Source organism: Aspergillus terreus, genomic scaffold (genome assembly GCF_000149615.1).
Source record: "Aspergillus terreus NIH2624 scaffold_1 genomic scaffold, whole genome shotgun sequence".
Taxonomy (NCBI): domain Eukaryota; kingdom Fungi; phylum Ascomycota; class Eurotiomycetes; order Eurotiales; family Aspergillaceae; genus Aspergillus; species Aspergillus terreus.
The window spans coordinates 2,053,652-2,073,937 of record NT_165972.1 but is presented as its reverse complement, the minus strand read 5'-3'; the positions used below and the strand labels follow the sequence as shown (position 1 = coordinate 2,073,937).

General features: G+C 53.4%; 6 protein-coding genes across 6 annotated transcripts; 5 read left to right on the top strand and 1 right to left on the bottom strand.

Moving 5' to 3' along the window:
- Positions 1–591: 591 nt before the first annotated feature.
- ATEG_00734 (glycoside hydrolase family 47 protein) lies at positions 592–2,481 on the top strand (the record flags this gene model as incomplete). Its single annotated transcript, XM_001210820.1, has 3 exons — positions 592–1,304; positions 1,361–2,155; positions 2,205–2,481. The coding sequence occupies 3 exons, from the start codon at positions 592–594 to the stop codon at positions 2,479–2,481; spliced, it is 1,785 nt and encodes a 594-aa protein (XP_001210820.1).
- A 271-nt stretch (positions 2,482–2,752) lies between these two features.
- Positions 2,753–4,349, bottom strand: ATEG_00733 (uncharacterized protein; the record flags this gene model as incomplete). Its single annotated transcript, XM_001210819.1, has 6 exons — positions 2,753–3,359; positions 3,407–3,549; positions 3,619–3,843; positions 3,894–3,998; positions 4,112–4,298; positions 4,336–4,349. 6 exons carry the CDS (start codon positions 4,347–4,349, stop codon positions 2,753–2,755), a joined length of 1,281 nt encoding a protein of 426 aa, XP_001210819.1.
- A 1,185-nt stretch (positions 4,350–5,534) lies between these two features.
- On the top strand, positions 5,535–7,428 carry ATEG_00732 (putative GABA permease; the record flags this gene model as incomplete). Its single annotated transcript, XM_001210818.1, has 7 exons — positions 5,535–5,702; positions 5,747–5,817; positions 5,871–5,954; positions 6,031–6,113; positions 6,159–6,560; positions 6,611–6,936; positions 6,994–7,428. 7 exons carry the CDS (start codon positions 5,535–5,537, stop codon positions 7,426–7,428), a joined length of 1,569 nt encoding a protein of 522 aa, XP_001210818.1.
- A 1,977-nt stretch (positions 7,429–9,405) lies between these two features.
- On the top strand, positions 9,406–10,686 carry ATEG_00731 (uncharacterized protein; the record flags this gene model as incomplete). The annotated part of the gene is made up of 5 exons (XM_001210817.1): positions 9,406–9,514; positions 9,581–9,723; positions 9,917–10,009; positions 10,121–10,215; positions 10,263–10,686. 5 exons carry the CDS (start codon positions 9,406–9,408, stop codon positions 10,684–10,686), a joined length of 864 nt encoding a protein of 287 aa, XP_001210817.1.
- Positions 10,687–11,280: 594 nt separating this feature from the next.
- Positions 11,281–11,967, top strand: ATEG_00730 (uncharacterized protein; the record flags this gene model as incomplete). Its single annotated transcript, XM_001210816.1, has 1 exon — positions 11,281–11,967. The coding sequence occupies one exon, from the start codon at positions 11,281–11,283 to the stop codon at positions 11,965–11,967; it is 687 nt and encodes a 228-aa protein (XP_001210816.1).
- A 1,901-nt stretch (positions 11,968–13,868) lies between these two features.
- On the top strand, positions 13,869–15,919 carry ATEG_00729 (FAD binding domain protein; the record flags this gene model as incomplete). Its single annotated transcript, XM_001210815.1, has 3 exons — positions 13,869–13,872; positions 13,928–15,858; positions 15,908–15,919. The coding sequence occupies 3 exons, from the start codon at positions 13,869–13,871 to the stop codon at positions 15,917–15,919; spliced, it is 1,947 nt and encodes a 648-aa protein (XP_001210815.1).
- Positions 15,920–20,286: the final 4,367 nt, after the last annotated feature.

Genomic DNA, 20,286 nt, shown 5'->3' with positions numbered 1-20,286 from the left:
AGAGCCCAGACTAAACTTACCTCTCCTCGATCTCCAGGCGCTCAGGGTCCCGAGGGACCACCCGATTACGCAATGCACTGGTCCATTCTATACACCACCAATAATCGGCTGCCTTGTTCGACGGTCTGAACCGCACACCACGCGAATCTCGCCCTTTTCTCCATCATCGGCATGCCAATCATTACCGGGCAGGTTTCATTTGACGGCCAGCCCGTTGATGGGACATTCCCAAGAATCTCTCACCATGCTTACTGCCAATCAACGTGACGGAATCGACTCGTCATTCGGCGATCACCGGGGCGCATTGATGCTGTCTCTCCACAAGCATGGGGTGCTGTTCTGGCCTTGATTGCCCCTTGCTGCGGGTTGTCACCGCGACCTGCAATGTGAGACTCCTCAATTCTTTATGATCTTTCCTTCTAGCATTCGAGCGCTCAACCAACCTCCAATTTCGTTACGAGCATGCTGAATTGTCATTCTTTCAACTTTTCTCTTTCGTCAGCTTAAGCTTTGGAGCTTTTGGAGCTCTGTCCCCTCACTCTGGGGCTTATCAACCCTACATCACACGATCTCTCCTTCTTCACGCCAACCATGCTTTGCGTGCGCAAGAGCTATGCCATCCCAACTGTCATCCTAATTTGTCTGACGTACTTTCTTTTCGCAAGTCTACCGCCCGGTGCGGGACAAACGTCGCTGGAAGACGTCGCAGACCTCACAGAATTCTACAACACCAAAGATCAGGCTGGCGATGGCCGCCTTCACTTCATTAAACACTCCGAGAAACACCCCGTCTCCAAATACATTCCTCTCCCGAGCGGCTCTCCGTCCCCCATTCCTCGCATTCAGAGCGAATTTCCCGCAGAATCATGGTGGACACGAAGGACAAGGGTGAAGCGACAAGAGGCCGTCAAGGCGGCCTTTAAACATGCGTGGCAGGGTTATAGAAATCATGCTTGGATGCATGATGAGCTTTCACCTCTCAGTGGAGGAACCCGCGAATCATTTGCTGGCTGGGCCGCTACGTTGGTCGACTCTCTCGATTCACTTGTTATCATGGGGTTGATGGACGAGTTTGAGGAGGCGTTGGAAGCCATTGAACACATTGATTTCTCGACGACCCACGCCACCCAAATCAATATCTTCGAGACGACTATCCGCTACCTGGGAGGATTCCTTGGTGCTTATGATCTGACCAATGGCACATACCCTATCCTGCTGAAGAAGGCGACGGAAATTGCGGATATGATATATGCTTCGTTCGACACGGACAACAGAATGCCCCAGTCTCGATGGGACTGGACTAGGTTCGCTCCCGCCTCCGCTTAGGAAGCCCTGAGTCTCCGTGCTAATGGGTTTGTAGATCCGCAGAAGGCCTCAACATCCATCCCAGCAAGAACACGATCCTAGCCGAACTGGGATCTCTCAATTTGGAGTTTACCCGAATGACACAATTGACCGGTGACCCGAAGTACTTCGATGCCGTCCAGAGAATCACCGATCTTCTTGAGGAGTCCCAGAAGAAAACTAGAATGCCGGGGTTATGGCCTTTGATGGTCAACGCCGAAGATATGACTTTTCCGGATCCGCGCTTCTCGGTTGGTGGCATGGCCGATTCGACATACGAGTACCTTCCGAAGGAACACATGTTACTGGGAGCGCAAACGAAGCAGTACCGTAAGATGTACGATGCTGCAATGGACCCGATCAAGAAGCGGCTGCTGTTCCGCGCAATGACAAAGGATAAAAAGGACGTGTACTTTGCAGGAAACATGCGCGCCCAGTTCACCTACAGCAGAGAGACCCTAGAGCCTCAGGTAGAACACTTGAAGTGCTTCCTGGGAGGCACAGTCGGCATCGGGGCCAAGGTGTTCGACCGCCCTGATGAGTTGTCTATTGCGCGGAAACTCACCGATGGTTGCATCTGGGCATACGACATTATGCCCACGGGGATCATGCCAGAGATCATGTATGTCAGCCCATGCAAGGACCTGGACAACTGCGAGTGGGACGAGGAGCAGTGGTACAAGGACATCCTCAAGCGGTCGGCCAAGGCAGCACAGGAGGAGGATCCTTATTCCGAGGCCAAAGAATTCATCAAGCGACGGGGGCTTCCGCCTGGTGTTACCCAGATTACTGATGCGCAGTACAAATTGAGGTATGGCAGGCCGAGTATCTTTTGCGAATAATTGGCTAATATTGCCTAGGCCCGAGGCTATCGAGTCCGTCTTTATCATGTATCGCATCACAGGCGATAAGGAGTTGCAGGACGCTGCGTGGCGTATGTTCAGCAACATCGAGAAGATCACTCGATCCGAGTATGGACACGCGGCTATTGACGACGTCCGGAACCCCAAGTCCCCTCAGCTGGACTATATGGAGAGCTTCTGGTTGGCGGAGACTCTGAAGTATTTCTACCTCACCTTCTCGGAGCCCGATCTCGTGAGCTTGGATGAATACGTATTGTACGTCGATCGCGTTTGACACCCTTGATGTTGAGATACTAACGGTTGATATAGGAATACCGAGGCTCACCCATTCAAGCGCCCGACAGCTTAGATGGGATGTGTGGTCGTTTTTCTGGCGCCTGGAGTTGCACATCGTTACGGTGGTTCCAATTTGGATACTGAATTAGGGCGCGGAACCAGGGGTATCCGCTCTAGATTCTCTAGATTTCATATATAGTATAATACACTACCTTGTATCCAAGGCTGTCCGCTGTACAGTGCATAACCATCCGGACACGACGCAAAACTCAGGGCCGCTGATCCAGATAGCGGTCCCAGTATTCCGTCTCACTCGGAACGTCCCCTTCCGACTTCTTCCGCTTATACTCAACCGAATACTGTACATCCTTCCGGATAAACATCTTCTGACTGCCATCACTCCCAGCACTGCGCGACCCGCCTCGCTCCACAAGCTCGATCGCATCGTCCTGCGCCCGTCCCGGCCGGGTCGCAGCACCCCCCGGCGCAGACTCCTCACTGCGCAGCCGCGCATGCGTCTTGAGGCGCTTCTCCGCGCGCAGGGCACTCCACATCCGCTTCTCCTCCTGCTCCGCCACCGTCGCCGTCGCGGGCGTCCCCGTCCCGGATCCAGACCCAGACCCGGTCTTCGCATTGCTCCCGTCCTTGGGCGTGCGCGAGGCGCGCGTACTCTCGAGGTTTGAGTCGCCCGCCGTGCCGTAGTTGGTGCTGACGGCGGCCATGAAGGGGCGCAGCACGAAGACGCTGCAGGTGACGAGGGCGTAGTTGAGCTCGACCTGCGACCAGATCGTCGGGCCGACGGCCGAGAGCGTGGGGTCTGTTTCGTAATAGTTTTTATTGAGGGTGTAGACGTTGAAGATGGAGAAGAGGATGAGACTGGCCTGTTAGTATCGTCTGCGGGGGTGCGGGTCGATGCTACGTACGGGAGTCGGCAGAAGAAGGCGAAGCCGATGGTGAGTTTCTTCTTGAGCGGCATGAAGAGGCCGGCGAGGAGGACGACGGCGAGCCCGAAGAGGATGAGTTCGGTCATGATGTCCATGGAGACGATGAACTCCCATCGTACGAGCTGCGCGTATACGTCGGATAGGTTAGATGGTGGGATATAGCTGCGGGGAGAGGGGTGAGGGAGACGTACGAAGTTGCTGCATTGCACGCCCTCGGCTGTCCAGGGCCGGTTGAACTCGCAGTTGATGGCGACCATGCAGACGGCCGTGAGGGCCCACGCGGTGCAGAGGACCAGCGTGGCCCACGAGGCGCGGTTGTGCCATTTCTGCGGCGTGAGGCGCAGGTGGATGCCCACGACGCAGCACTTGGAGACGTAGACGGTGATGATGTAGAGGAGGTCGCTGACGGTGACGAGCTGATCAGTCAGAAGGGTAGGTCGTTGCGGCTTCTAGGGGTTGCTCGTACCGTTTGGATCTTGTCTAGGAGCGCGTGGTCTACCAAGGTGATGGAGGTGCCGAAGCCGAGCGACACGGCGCCGAAGATTAAGGATGATTGTATGATTGCGACGATCTGCGCGGCGTCAGTAACTGGGTGATGCTGGGCGGATGGGGGTTCGCACCGTCGCTCCCAACAGGACAAAGTCGTCGACCGCAAAGGGCGGGTTCAGGACGAGACGCACGTACAGCCGGATCAGGAAGCTGACCAGCGAAATGACCAGCCCCAAGGCGGCGGTGATGATAATCCAGGCGCCGTGGTGCTTGTCGTCGACCACCTGGAACGGCGGCGAATACCCCGGGGGTACATGAGAGCCGTTCATGACCGCCCCAGGACGACTCGACCGAAGGGATGCAACAGAGGATAAATACGTGTCTATCGCATCAGCGCCGACGGTGCAGTTTTATCTCACCCGGGGGCCTCCATGGTCTGTAGTCAGAACGCGGGTTGACTGAGAGGCTTACTTTTTTTCCCCCTCCGGTTGTTTTGGGAACAGTGCTGGGCTTCTTATTCGAGACTAGTCGGAGGTGACCTCGAGAGTTCACAGGCAGGCATGAAACATGCGAGCGTGACACCCTTGGAGGGGATTATCATGGCTGACAGCATTGTGCTCTCCAGGGATCGACTGCAGGCAGGATGATCGACGACGCCAATCAGCACGGCGCGAGAGCTGCGATGGACGTCAGTTCCCTGCCCCGTTCGAGCCTAAAGCGCATGGGCAGAATGCATCCCATGTGGGAGGTTGTACTCGGTGGTGACGCGAGGGGGCGCAAGTGCGCGGTATGCTCGTGCTCATTCTCTCGTACGTACAACATACTCCAGCAAGGGCCGATCCATCTCCAAGGGGAAGGGCGACGACGGATCTCGCACATGGCATGGCAACCGACACCGCCAGCTCGTGATCGATCATCGATCTGAATTTTGAGCCTGCGTGGGCGGCCGGTGGTCATCCTGGGCGTCTGACCGACAGCGCTGCAGATCCAATCTGCTTGGGACGGAGGGTGACACAAGAGCAATAATGATGGCCCCATTGGCAAACAATGCGTGGGAAGTTTGACTTTGCCGCTGATTCTCTCCAGTCTCGTCCGCGGACTCCCGGGGATGGATGATAATGGATGATGATGATGATGCTCTTCACAGCACATTGCACCAGGCAACATTCCAGTCCCCCTTGAATGGGCGATGGATTCTCCTTTGTGGTGTGGAAGACGGTGTCATGCAAGGCGCTCGGGGGAGGCCCAGAATTAACTCCACCAAAAAGCAAGTCACCGACAATCATTGTCATCGTCATCCCACGGCGTACGTTGCACTTTGGCATAGTTACCCCATGCAGGGATGGTGCTGGCCGTGCTTTTCCTTTCAAAGGCGGTTTTCCCGCTGGAGCCGTTGCTTCTTGCGCCGTGGTGGTTCTTCACCGCAGACGGTTTATTAACAGTCTCACCTTGCAGGAGGTCTGCTGCATTTTTGCTTCTTTTCAGCGTCCATCATTTCTGCCTAGGCAGGTACTTCGATGATTTATGATTTCGTGTATGTCTCATGGGCGGGGTCGTGGTCATTTGTTATGTGCCTGTCTGATTGTCCGTTCAGATAAGGCTCTTCTCACGGCTGATCATGGCATCGCACGACGGGCAGCTCACCGGCAAAACAGAGGCCCAGGTATGGGTCGATGACAATGCCATGGCGGGCTGTGGCCGGAAAGGGCTTGTCGCTCCGAAATACATGGGGACGGTGGCGGACCAGCGTGACATGAGCGTTCTAGGACGCGTGCAAGTGCTGAGGGTTCGTCGCTCCCATCGCGAGACAGTCTCATTCTAATCGTGCAGAGAAATTTCCGGTTTGTCTCGATTCTCGGGTTTGGATGCACGCTGATTGCCACGTGGGAGGTCATTTTGACGTACGTGTTTGATGCCCATGTGGCACGGGTTCACGATTTGACTGACAAGACAGACTGCTGAGCTCCGGTTTGACTGATGGTGGCACTGCTGGATTGATCTGGGGATTCATCATCGTGTCGGCCGGGTTTACTCTTGTGTTTGCCAGCATTGCTGAAATGGCTTCCATGCAAGTTCCCCGAAGCGGCGTCCTCTATTGTGCTAACGATGCAAAGGGCTCCAACGTCCGGGGGACAGTATCACTGGGTGTCGGAATTTGCGCCGCGTAGCTGCCAGAGATTCCTGAGCTATATTACTGGTATGATTGATGCACTCTGTCGAATACGCCCACTGACCATGCCAGGTTGGCTCTGCGCAATGGGATGGCAATGCGCCATCGTGTCAATTGCGTTTCTCGTCGGGACTATCATTCAAGGTCTCATCGTGCTCAATGATCCATCGTATGAGTTTCAGAGATGGCATGGGACCCTCCTTGTCATCGCAATCACGACCTTCTCCATTCTGTTCAACACCTTTCTGGCGAAGAATCTGCCCATGGTGGAAGCTCTGATCCTCATCTTGCATGTAGTTGGACTGTTTGCGATCATCATTCCTCTGTGGGTGCTTTCGCCTAGGAATAATGCCAAGGCTGTGTTTACCGAATTCTACAACGGAGGTGGATGGAATAGCGATGGTGTTGCGACTCTGGTCGGACTGTCGACAACCATCACCTCGATGATCGGATACGATTGCTCTGTGCATATGTGTGAGTGATGTTGCCTTGGTACTCACTGCGAGAATGCTGACTTGAATAAGCCGAAGAGATCAAAGATGCATCCGAGACCCTTCCGATGGCCATCATGGCTGCCGTCGGTGTGAACGGTGTCCTCGGGTTCATCATGATCATCACGATATGCTTTACGCTCGGCGATGTCAATGACATTCTCAGCACTCCAACGGGCTACCCCTTCATCCAGGTCTTCTACAACGTCACCCAGAACTATGCAGCAGCCAACACCATGACTGCGATTCTAGTAGTGACCCTGACCGCCAGCACCATCACGGAGGTAGCAACCGCCTCCCGGCAGATTTGGTCCTTTGCCAGAGACCGGGGCCTTCCGTTCTCTTCCTTCTTTGCCTACGTAAGCCGCTGTTACTGGACTATGTGGTGATGTATCTATGAAAGCTAATATCACTAGGTGACTCCTGGATGGAACATACCTTTAAACTCCGTCATGGTTTCGCTCGCCGTGACCATACTGCTCTCACTGATCAACATCGGCTCCCAAGTAGCCCTGACGGCCATCATCTCCCTGACAATCACGTCGTTGATGTCTGCATACATTCTTTCCATCGGCTGTGTTCTTCTCAAACGCATACGAGGGGAGCCGCTACCCCCGCGACGGTGGTCTCTGGGGTGCTTTGGCATGGCTATCAACATCGCAGCGCTGGCATTCCTGTTTCCCATTTTTGTCTTTGCGTTCTTCCCCCTCACCAGCAAAGTCAACAAGCAGACGATGAACTGGAGCGTCGTCATGTACGGCGGTGTCATCACGTTTGCCTCGGTTTATTACTGGCTGCGGGGACGGCACCAATTCATCGCGCCGGTGGCTTTGGTGAAGAGAGAAGGGTAGGATCGTGAGGTCGCAAGTGATGGTGTTAAGTTTGTATTATGCTGTAAATTATTCGCAGGCCAGAACATATGATTAGCTTCAATGTAGCTCGGAGCACTCTCAACGCAGGTAAATATAACCTCCACGTCGTCAGGTTGACTTCTGAATAATTATACCTCTTGAAGGTAGTGGATAGAAGATAGTTACTAGGAAGGCGGTTTCTTTGGCAAGCTTTTTACGTTGACACAGATCCTATAGAAAGGACAGAACAACTAATTGTGGTAAACTAGTTCATCATATTGAAAGCTGTGGCACTACAACCCATCAACGACATTCAACTACCCACACCCGCTACGCAGTAACATTCAGTCAAGAGAGTCGAGCCCTTCGTCAGAGCTCCTACCGCGCGTGCAACATGTCCAGCAATTCTACACTTTCAGCCAAAGCTAATAAATGAAGTGATGCGCATGAGACTTACGCCATATCTATATGGAAACTAACCCTAGTCAGCCGCGGTCTATACATCAGAGTAGGACATAGCTTACCCAACGGCGGGGGCAGGACGGTCTATTGCGCCAACAGACACGGTAGCAGGGCATCTGCGCCACCTCGCTGCTCGCTGGGGAGGCATAGACATGTGAGCTCATGAGGCTCAGGAGAACGAAAGATGGTGTAAGTTGCATGTTGATGTTTCGACAAGCGACGGAAGACGTATCCTAGGGCGTAGGCTTGATCGCTCATAGTGTGATTCATTATTATAGGCAAGCCGGTGACTTTCGTCATATCGGTTCTTTTGGTTTCTTGTGCCGCTTGGTGGCTCAATATAAAACTACCCGGGAGTTATTCGGTACTTCGAAGTCTTCAAGATATATGCTCGATGGTATTCATGCGGGTGTAGCTATGATAAGGCTACGCATAATCAGAGAGAGATTTTCGATAACATTCCCATGCCAAATGACCTATTGATAGTTATTGCAGCGTCTTCTTGGACTGTCAACATAGTCAATGTCTATATCTGTTGACAGCATGTCCAGCAAGCCTGGAATCTCTTAGCAAGAACAAATCCAAAGACACTAGAATGCAAGGGATATGGCTTACACCATCTTGTCTTGGATACTGCAGATCAATTAGTCTAGGCCAACCGAGAGATTGGGGCTCAACTTACCCATCCAGGTGCGCAGTCCGGTCTCTCAGGATAGCAGACTCGCTGGCACCTCTCCACCCTGGGCTTCATTTCTGATGGAGTGGAATACACTAGGGGTGCCATGGTGAGAGACAGGACGGCGTACAACGTGAATTGCATTTTTCTCGCTATAACCAGGACTTTCAATTGATGATGAGTTGTTGCTCAGATGCGTGATTCAAGGGAGGAGAGAAATGAGCCGCCCATTTATATACGATGCTCTAGAATAATATGAGTTTACAGGGCCTACAAGGAATGTGCTGGCACGTTAGAAACAAGTGTCAGCTTACGGCTCTGTGTAACTAGAGAATAGTAGAATCGCTATCGTATACATCACGAGGAGGTGCAAATGGCTGACGGAACATTCTTAAGACGGTCGTGTTTTTATCCGTAAGTAAGGGCTGCACGACCGTGTATATAGTACAGGTTTCCTCGCTCACACAAAGCGATTGATGGCTTGACATCAGTAGACACAGACAAAATAGCACTGTGGCGCCACTGCATTTCTCGAAATATACAAACCCCGCCATAAAGTAGTTGTAGTGTAGTAATAAGCGCCTGACGTAATAATGACTAGAAAGGAAGAAAAGTCAGGCAACCAACGCATGATGTTCCGGTTCTCCTAGGATATAATTCGCACGGCCACATCTGCGACCGAACAGAAGGTATACATCGGAGAATTATTCTACACAGCGACTTACTTCACCAGCCTGAAGATGATCGACCATGTTGCTATATTTGTCCCCAAAGGTCAGCTCGGAACCATAGCTGACTGGTACAATAAGGCCCTGAGGCCATTGCACTACCGCGAAATTATGCGTCGCCCAGGAGCAGTCGGACTAGGCCACGAAGGTATCGAGCTCTGGATAACAGAGTGTGAGGACACCTCTGCACCAAAAGCGCATATTGCTCTGAGAGCGCCCGGTACGTCTAACGAGCTCAGACAGAGTGTTCGAATCCTCGTCGCTGATGCTTTCCGATCATGGACAGATCATGCTGCCGTCAATGAGTTCCATAACGCCGCGGTCGCGGCCGACGGGGTGTGCAATGGAGCTCCTGGGATCCGCTCCGCGTATAACGAGAGCTACTACGCAGCATTTGTTCTAGACCCGCTCGGAAACAACATCGAGGTGGTAGGTGTTCACTGCAGGGTTGGACGAGCCTCAGGCTGACATGGCAGGTTGACCAATGCTCGCACGAGGAGGAGTACCGGTAGCGTGTCATTTGACAGGTTGCTTTTGAAGTGGTGTGACCTTGATCAACGGAATATGGGACCGGTTGCATTGAATCAGTAAAAGAGATGCTGGTTCCGTGGTTCTGATATAGATTTGGTTGGTTCATACATCATCCAACCGATGTATGGTTCTGCGGTGGCGGCACATACCAACCAACGGCTGCCCGCCCCGACGTATTTGCATCGTCAGTATATCAAAGTGACTTTGAATGTTTAAGATGCAAGAGTGTACGATAGATTGTAGATCGTAGATACCCGCTACCAAGCCTACTAATCGACTAACACGACGTTTCCAGCATTTGACTAAGATGAATAAAGACCAAATCAACCTCTACGTCAAGCGAGGATCCAGAAATGGAATGGAGATCCTCATCCTCCTCAAACAGCTAGGGTACGTCCCAATCGCAGCCCAAGGCAAATCTCACGCCAATCGACCAGGTTGAAATACGCTCTCGAGGTCGTCAACCACACCGAAGAAATCCGCGACGACGCATTCCGCTTCGTCGACATCCACGGCCACCTCCCCATCCTGACCGACACGCACAACGGCGACGGCCACCAGTTCAGCCTCCAAGAGTCCGGGGCGATCGTGCAGTATCTGATCGACCGGTACGACAGCGCCCACACCCTGTCGTATCCGAAAGGATCGTCGGGCGATCTCGAAGTCAGCAACTGGCTGTTTTTCCTAACGTCGCGGCTGGGGCCGAACCACGACGAAGCGGTGCATTTTGCCCTCCGCGCGCCGGAGCGTGTGCCGTACGGGATCTCGCGGTTTACGAACGAGACGCTGCAGCTGTATATGGTTCTGGAGAAGCACCTGCAGAAGACCCAGACGCCGTATCTGGTGGATGAACGGTTGTGAGTGGCTACCTTGGTCTTGAATTTAATTTGGAGCGCTTATGCTGTTAGCACTATTGCGGACATCGTGCATATCCCGTATATTGCGGGCAGCAAAGAGGCCGGTGTTGATATCGACCAGTTCCCGGCTTTGGGGAAGTGGTATAATCGGGTGTCGCAGTATCCTGCGGTGACAGAGACGATGGAGATATTGGGGAAAGATGCTCTAGATGATTGATCGTGGTGGCATTGTATACAAATGAATTTGTGTCGTTGGTCGATTATGATCGTATGCGTCGTAGACAGCACCAGCACCGGATTTGGAGTGTGATGATATAAGTTGGTCAGGTGCCCAATAATACGGTCACCGTCCGTGGTACAAAGGGTCCAGCTTCCGGCCTCTCACAACACATCAGACCACCTGGACCAGATGATTTGAGACTGGCCGGAATGGGTTGACACACTGGTCTGGAACCGCCTCTGTATGTCTTCTCTGATATCATAGATGGTAACTCCGCAGCACACGGCTCCTTTTAAATAGACAGCTCCATGGAGATAATTTCAGTCAACCTCACGACCAAAATCATCTAGTGCCACTCAACATAAACAAGAACACAAAATGGCCGCCCCCATCCCCGAGAACCTCTATCATGTCATCCTGTCAACCTCGCACATCAGCAAGGACCCGAACAATGTGATCGAAAAGGTGCGCATCCCAGGCACCTACGTGTCGCTGCTAGCCGCCAAGGCGGCCGCACACACCTGCCTCTACGACGCAGGCTACGAGCGGGAGTTCTTCGCCGAGTACGAGACGAAGAAGGAGGTGTTTGAGGCGGAGAACCTGCCGGAGCGGCAGGGGCTGGCGGTGTACGCGGTGGCGCAGGACGGGACGCAGTTCCGGGTGCGCATCGACACGACGCCGAACGAGCGGCAGCTGCAGACCGACTGCGAGGACGGGCGGGTGTCGGCACCGCTGTACTATGTGATCCAGACGATCGTGGAGTACGGCAGCGGACCGGAAGCGACGAGCGAGGTGCGGGAGTTGAGCGTGCAGGGGACGTTTGAGAATTACCGCGAGGCGCGGCAGCACGCGGAGACGGTGCTGCTGTCGGAGGAGGACAAGGTGGGCAAGGACAGCTACGCGGCGTATGACGAGGCCGCGGCGGACGCGACGGACTGCGGGTATGGGGAGAATGTGGTGGTGCATGCGACGGGGCAGTATGGGGAGAATTATCTGATCAGTGTGATTCAGACGCAGGAGCTCAAGGGGGTGGCTTTGGCGGAGGCGGCTATGCGGATTGGTTAGGCTTGTGTACTTGTAGGCGTACCTGGAGTTTGTGGGCTTTTGTTGTTATTGTGAGAAAAGGATTAGGGAAATCTAGCATTTCATAGGGATAGGATTTCCAGTCTTGCTGTTCCCGTGATCTACTCTGTAGGCTAGTTGAGTAGATAGGGGTAAGTGCTGATTTATACATACGGAGTATGAACTAGTCAATGATCGTGCTATGAATAGGTCAGTCCCTAGCTAGAGGTAGATACGTAGGACGGAGGACGGAGGACGGAGTATGGTGGAGAGCTTCTAGTATCCCCCTTGCCTAGGAATTACCTAGTTCCAACCCATCGGAGCGTGATCAGATAACCCTGTTGGGGGTTCCTGTACTCCGTACGGAGTGATTCCAGAAGGTGCGGAAGACGAAACAGTGGAGACATCGATGTTTTATTATTCAATTAGGGCGTACCAGTTGACCGTCCCGTTGGGCAGACAATGGGTCGGATTACTGCGGAGGGAAAGGATGGTGCAGTTAGTCCCTGCAGCCGCTGGGGGATATCTGATCCTCATTCGGTATCTGATTGATATGATCCAATCGCCGACATCGGATCCCCGCCCGGAACCAAGTGGAATGCATTCTCCTTGGACATACCTATTATTATTATTACGAAACCAATTACGACCCACGAGAATGATCTTGGTATGACTTGATCAGGAGAAGCAGAACACCGTGATACATACCCCTTTAACACGGGCTGGATCCGTCTATCCGAGACAGGCGGTGTCATGGTGGGCTGATTCGGAGTGGCAGGGATTCCGTCCCAAAGTAAGTTATCTGATCCGGCTGCTGCATGCCGCATTCGACAGTCATCAAAATAGGAGGAATACGGAGTCCGAAGTATGTTCAGTATCAGTATCCTACAGGCAATAGAATAATTCTAGAATGACAGGGATTCACTACTCCGTAAATTATCGATGTGTCCACAACCTAAGGACAGCTGGCATATGATGGGGCTTAACCGAGGCCACCTCGAATTACACCATGATTTCTCGGTCTGGCTGCAAGCGGATCAGATTAGATTCGGAACCCTCGGTATTACCAACCGGTACATCAACTCCTCGGAGTGTCCATCCCAACAGACACATCAAGATATCATATCACCATGATAGGATGATACTCCGGAGTAAAGATGATGTGTCTTACTCAGATCCAAGATAACCACCGCAAAAGCAAACATTCAGACCCTCCGTTAGCTGCAGATCTAACTAGGTGCTGACCAGCCGGGCCTTCTCCACGGAGATCGGCCGTCATCCTATAATGCCATCGCGATAGTAATAATACGATAGAGATTCTTATTTTAGTGATGAGAATTAAGATGACGAATCTCCCTTGACTCTACTCTTTTCTTTTCTTTTCTCTTCGTCTATCCCTTTTCTCTCTCCAAGCACCTACCCAGGTAAACAGCAAGCACCCGACAATACGGTACACAGACGTAATAAGGGTGGCGAAATTCGGTCAGTTGTGCGTTTGCCCTCCCGGTTCTTCCCTTTTCCCTCCACTCCGCTTTTTATCTGATGAGAATTATTTCATCCCTCATCCCTCATCCGGACCCCAGTCGCTCGCATTTCTCCCCCCATTCTTACCTCCTTCAATTCAGCTTCGCCCACAACCCACCACGGAACCGCCATTCCGGTGTCGGATTGCCCAGGCGAATCAATCATCCGACGTCTCTTCTCTCCTCTTCTCTTCTGCCTGTCCTTGTCTCATTGACGCTCTGTCTGTGATACTCTTATCCACCATTACGGGTCGACTTTTTACCCTCTTCCATTCCCCTACCCTACGTCCATTGATCCTCGCATCTCCCTCCTGGCGAGCGATCCTCTTTCAACCGTCTTCCTCCCTTTTACATCTTCTTTCTCCTATATACACAGTCACAATGGGTAAGCTCCTCCCAATTCCCAGCTCCAACACGCCCGCTGACTATATCTCAAACAGTCCACGCAGTACATTCACCACCGTCGAGGCCCATGAGCACAAACTCCTGGTCCTCGACCTCCGTCGCACCCGCCGACAGAGCCATTCCCGTGTCGTCCACCTCGCACCCAGACAATCCCGTGCCCGAGGAACCCCGTGGTGTACGCTCCTTGTCCGTGACCGACACCACCTTTAGCACTTCCTCTCCCTCATCACACGATACCGAGACCACCGTTGGTTCAGAGACTCCGTCCACGGAACTGACGGAGCCCCAATCCGATGTCGACAACGTTTCCCGGAAGCCTTCCGAGGCAGACAATGGAGCGGCCCACAGACGTCGAGCATCCACGGTGCTCATCTCGCAGAACTCCGATGACATGAGACGGGTATTGGAGTCGGTGGGCAGTGCCGGTACGCAAAAGATCCAGCCGCTCTGCTGTGGCGGTGGTTGCTGCAAGAGTCAGCCTCTGGGCAAGTTCCCCGTCACCGGCGTCAACGTCGTCACGCCTCCGGATAACAAGGCCTACAACGACCTCAACCTGAATGTAGAACTCCTCACTTTGGAAAGCGAGCTCACCGGTGTGGAGGAGCTCCCGGAGAAGACCGTGTCCTTCTCGAGCATTCCGGCCTCGGCCGTGGATATGGAGCTGGGTCCGGCCGACCACCCGCCGCCGTTCGTGCAGCCCCATCCGCCATACCATGTGTATCGTGCGCCTCTGCATCATGCACGTGAGCTCACCAAGCCTGGTGCGGAGAAGCGCACATATCACTTTGATATTGATGTGACCGACTACCCGGCCGAGAGCGGCATGGTCGACTTTGTCGTGGGTGGGGCCATCGGCGTGTGCCCCAAGAACAAGGAGGAAGAGGTTGAGGACATCCTCAACCAGCTCGGCATTCCCAAGTCGATTCGCGACAAGAAGGTCTCGGTGCGGACCACCAAAGGCCGCTGGCCGACCATCTGGGGAGATGACCAGGCGCGCGAGCTGATCACTACTCGCCGAGAGCTCCTGAGCTGGTGCTCCGATATCCAGAGTTACGCACCCTCCAAGAGTCTCTTCCGACTGCTCGCCGAGTACGCGAGTGAACCCAGCGAGAAGAAGATCCTTCTCTTCCTGTCCTCCGCCCAAGGCCAAGGAGCCTTCTGCGATCTCCGCACGGCCTCCCACGTCACCGTGTCCCAGCTCCTGCACGCCTTCCCCTCAACGCATCCCCCGTTGGACCACCTTCTCTCCGTCCTGAACACCTTGATGCCGCGTTTCTACTCCCTGTCCCAAGACCCGCTCCTCTCCTGCTCCCGGAAGGGCACCGGTTGCCGCCGCTTGGTTGAGGTGGCCGTCTCGGTCGCCGAATCCAAGGATTGGAAGGGCGGATGGCGCACCGGCGTGGGTTCCGGTTACCTGGAATCGTTGGCTCGTAAGCTCATTGACGCGGAGCAAAAGGGCATTGATCCCAAGACCCTCGACCTCCATGTCCCTATGTTCCGGGGTCTCATGGCCAATCCTCTGGCCAAGCGTTTTGCATCCGACGGCCCTATGCTTCTTATTGGCGCCGGTGTTGGCATCGCTCCCTTCCGTGGATTCGTCCAGCGTCGGCTGCAGTCTGCCAACTGCGCCAACAAGGTCTGGGTGCTTCAAGGGGTGCGTGACTCCCTGCTGGACGAGCTCTACCGCGGCGAGTGGGGCGTGGAAGAGGAAAAGGTGCGCACGGTGGTGCAGAGTCGTCGTGGTGAGAGTAAGTACGTTCAGGAAGAAGTCCGACACCAGGCCGATCTGGTCTGGTTCGTGATCAACGCTCTGGACGGTCGTGTCTTTGTCTGTGGCAGCGGCAAGGGCATGGGCGATGGCGTCGAACAAGCTCTGGTGGATGTGGCCATGGCCAAGGGGAACCTCAACGAGGAGGAGGCCAAGTTGTTCTGGGAAAACAAGAAGGAAGCTGGACAATACATTGCTGTAAGTGCATCCGTTCGTCGGTCCGAGACCAAGACTAACAGACGCTTAGGAAACCTGGTAATCATGTATACTCCTGTGGCGCGGACTCAAGTTAAATCTTGTCGGACAGTTCTTGTATATGGTTACATGGTCGGATGTATATTGTGAATTCCTCGGATCTTTTGGGTGTTTAGCGGGGTGGCCTTTTGCTTTTGTTGACCTGGTTGATTCAGGTCTTTACATATCGGTTGCATCATAGATACTGGTAGCAATACATGTTGCATTGGTTTAATCTCACGCGTTTGATTTTCTATCTCCATGCGCTCGTTCCAAACCACACGCCATACAGCCGGTTGCAACCAATCCCGCTTCTAAGCATATTGGCCTGGCCAAATGTAACGGCCACAACGCTGCGCTCATCTAGACGGATAAGTTTTGTAAAGCAAGCGTGTCCGTCTTTATAGCCGAATCGTGCGCTTTTGGGGAGCCCCGCGCGTCTCGTGAGTGCTGCTAAAGGAGATGACGACCATGATCATGTTGATAATGATGACTGTCAGTCAGCTTCAACTCTCCGGCCTCCCTCCCAATGCGATGTCCACCTTGTGCCTGCCGATTTAGGAGGATTAGCCTGTAGTGGTCCGGCTTCGTCCAGACAGTAGAGCCCGAAAAGCAGTGTGAGAGCTCTTTGATTAGGTCCTCCTACTCACAGTGTTCTCTAGTATGTAATGGAATGCCTATTGCTTGCTGGAACATGTCCTTCTAGAGTGTGTCTGGACTGGCGAGGAGGGTAGATTCAGAGGCCCAGCCAAGTAGGAAGGTCGGAGACAAGGGGTAACTCTGAGGTGGATGAGATAGTATACTCTACGATATCCGAATTTGTACTTATAAGTACGATATTGGTATAGGAGCTTTCTTCATTGATCGAGAGACTATCCGGTTGGCTCTCAGGTTATTGAATTAGACACTCCGAATAGTGACACTACATACGAAGCTCTGTGGTATCAGCAGTTCTAGACATAGTACAATATCGTCTCCGGTTTGAGAGTAGTGAAAATTGAACATAGTTGAGAACAGTGTTTCGTTATAAAAAGCACCAGATCGAGTATCTACCATGAACCACGACCTTCAGTCTTGATCTACGCTCCAGAATCAAGTACCTGAACAAGTTCTCTATCGTGGAATCATGCATCATTGGGCATTCGCTACAGCATCAGATCAAGCCACCACTGCCTCTTTTTGGCAGTCTCTACGACCTCTGCATGGGCCCTGTATACAGTATACCATCTAGACGATTATACTGCGATTCACATGCACCAGGGATACAGTCTCAGATGTGTAAGTACCTCGGTGGAATCCCATATCTGCGCCCAATTGCCAGCGGACGAACAACCAACCGCAGCAAACCACGCAACAAGTGCGAGGCCAAGCATGGTTGCCCAGCGAGCAACGCATGTAGGGGGTTGCGACGTTGAAAGGGGGCGATAACCAGCCCCTGATGTGAGATGGATGCCGCACTATTGTTCGAACGCTTCTCCAACCAGCGGAGCAGCGCACCCCAGAAACTCGCGACGCTCGCTCCGATCGTGACAATTGTCTTGTCTTGCCGAACCAAACCACATGGGACAAAAACTGGCTCTTCACGCGGCCCCCACGACCATCCCAGATGCTTTACTGCTTTGGGGACGCGAGATCGCGGATCGGTGTCAATAGTCGCAACTCTGCGCACTGGGCTGGGGGCCAGAGGGGGGGGGATTCCAAACAACGGCCGTCCGAGCCCGACACGCAGTAAAACTCGCCAGGCTGTCGATCAGCCGCGCAGGAGGACGAACAGCTGTTCGTGGTGGACGAGGGATCGGAGGGGCGACTTACTCCAGTTGGAGAATGGGAGGCCCCCTGCGTGTTTCTAGAAGGCATTGCGAGCGGGGGCAGTTTAGCAGTTAGTAGTATCACCTAGTGCCTAGGTCCCTACTTAGCACAGGGTAGTTAGTTGCGGCCATTGAAGGTTTGACACTATCTGATGGGACCGCTGCACTATTGAAACGAAAGCCCGTCACGCCAATACCGACAGACAATACAGGGGGGAAACCTCGGAAATTTCCTCTCGTGCTGAGACATTCTGGAACCCGGTGATGTCAATTTCGACTGGATCTCCTAGACAGATACGAACCATGGTTGCGTCGGGAATGGATGAAGGACGACCCAAGATCGAAGACGAGACGTGGCGCAGTTGGAGGCATCCTTTGAACCGAACTGTTCGGTCTGGCGCCGTTAAGCTCTGCGCGACAGAGGCGTTCCATAGAGCGCCCAAGGGTTTCAGCCATGGGAGCGGCGACAAAGCAACCCAAGAACCAGGAAACCACCGCGTCCTGGGTGACACGACAGATGCGCGATGACAAATTCAGCTCCGGGAGTTTCATCCTTTACCGTCAACCACTGACTCAGTAAGACGCGTCCGATATCACAAGCCACCGCTCAGCCTCACGGGAGATAGAAGGGGGAGGGTCAAGGGATTTAGTTTGGTTCCGGATGTTCTATCCGGGATTACTTTCCTTTCCTTTCCTTTCCTTTCCTTGTGAGTACCTGTATAATATTATAATATCAGATGGATTATAGGTGGATGCAGGGATCTCACAGTGCAAGACAAAGATCTTCATCGCGATCAACGCACGATTCGCTGTTAGGGTAGATCTGGCCACGGCCGCACAGCTTGACTATTTCGGCAAGTCCCTACGAGGTGGCGTCGATCTGTCATGGACGCCAAAGCGCCCCTTGATGGAGGCCACCGCCATTCTGCATTCCGGTGATGGTGTGGCTGGGGGGGGGATATGTTGACCCAGCTGCATATTCCGTACATGGGCGACGAACTCCTCACAGAATACCAAACTCTACCCCTTGAGGAAGGAGTCGGCGTCTGCCATGGAGACACTGGGGACATCGATCGGACGAATGGGGCCTATTTTTAACCCCATATGGGTCCCTTTCGCGTGTCAAAAATTGAGGCCGGACAGGACAGGGCACTAACCAACTAGTAGTCTAGTATGGCCATGACAAATTACCCACAACGGGTGACAGAACCCACGCCACGAGGGCTACTCAAATCAGTGCCGGCGATGACGGAGCTACTCGGCTTAGAGTTCGCCTGGTCTATGGATGGCATCGTCTTAGACTCTGGGATCATCGTATTCGGCCCTGTGGTTGAACCAACCCTTTGTCGCGCCTCTCCGTCATCCTGCGGCCCTCATACCGTCTGTAGAAAATGGACAATGCCGTTTCGAGTGATGACGCCGGAGATTATAGCCATTATTTGAACTCTTTCTTCAGCCGGTTTCCTGGGTCACGGACACCTGCCGAACCAGCCGGAACCCGTCAAATCAGAGCATTTGACATGCAGTCCCAGGATCCAGGAACCTTGTCCCGAGATCCTATCCCCATGGATTGGCATGTATTAGCATGTATGGGTGAGGTTGGATGACGCTTTGATGCATGGATGGATGCTATCCGAGTGTCACAAGCCGCGTCGATCCGGATGAGACGCACCTCGATGACTCGCTCCTCGCGTGAACGACAGAGCCTTTCGTGCACTGCGGAAATGACAGCCGCCCTCGTCTCGGCGACTGCGGAACCAACACGTCGGGATATGAAATGATGGCCGGGCTTCCGATCGTCCCAATGTGGGGAGATCATGGCCTTTCACTGGTGCATCGAGTCAATCCACGCGCGCTAAGGATGCCATCTCTGCTGCGCTCTCCATTTTCCAGCTGTGCACGTCGGCCGTGGCGCGACTCCAACCAGATCGCTTGGAACGACTGGGTCTGCTCCATGAGGATCATCTCGTGGGCTGGTGGCACAGTAATCAGAGACTCTCCGCCGAGATTTTTTTTTCCCCTTCTCCATCGTCCCAGCCGTCAAGCGTGCACCCATGGATCCAGTCCCACCCCCTGTCAGCTCATGGCTCTTTAATAGATGGACCCGTACTATAGCTGAAGGTCGCCCCTCAGATTTGCCTCGTGGCACGGTTGACCATGGAACCAGGGTAACCCAAATAAAGGGCATGAACCGGCCGAGATTTCGGGTTCGACTTTCCGATCCCTATACGATCATCGTCAGGTAGAACATCTGCGTTCCTTGGAAAAGGTGCAACTGCATGGATGCTCCTCCTGGTAGACAGGGGAGCCATGACATATGAATGTCACACTTCCATAGGGCAGTACATAGTTATCTACCTAGCTAGGTACATATGGTGAACAACGCTACCCATTGGTGGGCAGGACGTTCCTTTTGATCACCGCATGTCAATTCCACCAGCCAAGAATGCCTCCTCGCCGACAACGTGAGATGTCATATGCACGGGGCGAATGAATCTTGCATGGCATATGGGCCGTCACACCAATCATTGTCAGCCACTGTTCATTTGCATCAGTTAGTCCGTTCGTTAGTTCCAGGTCAACC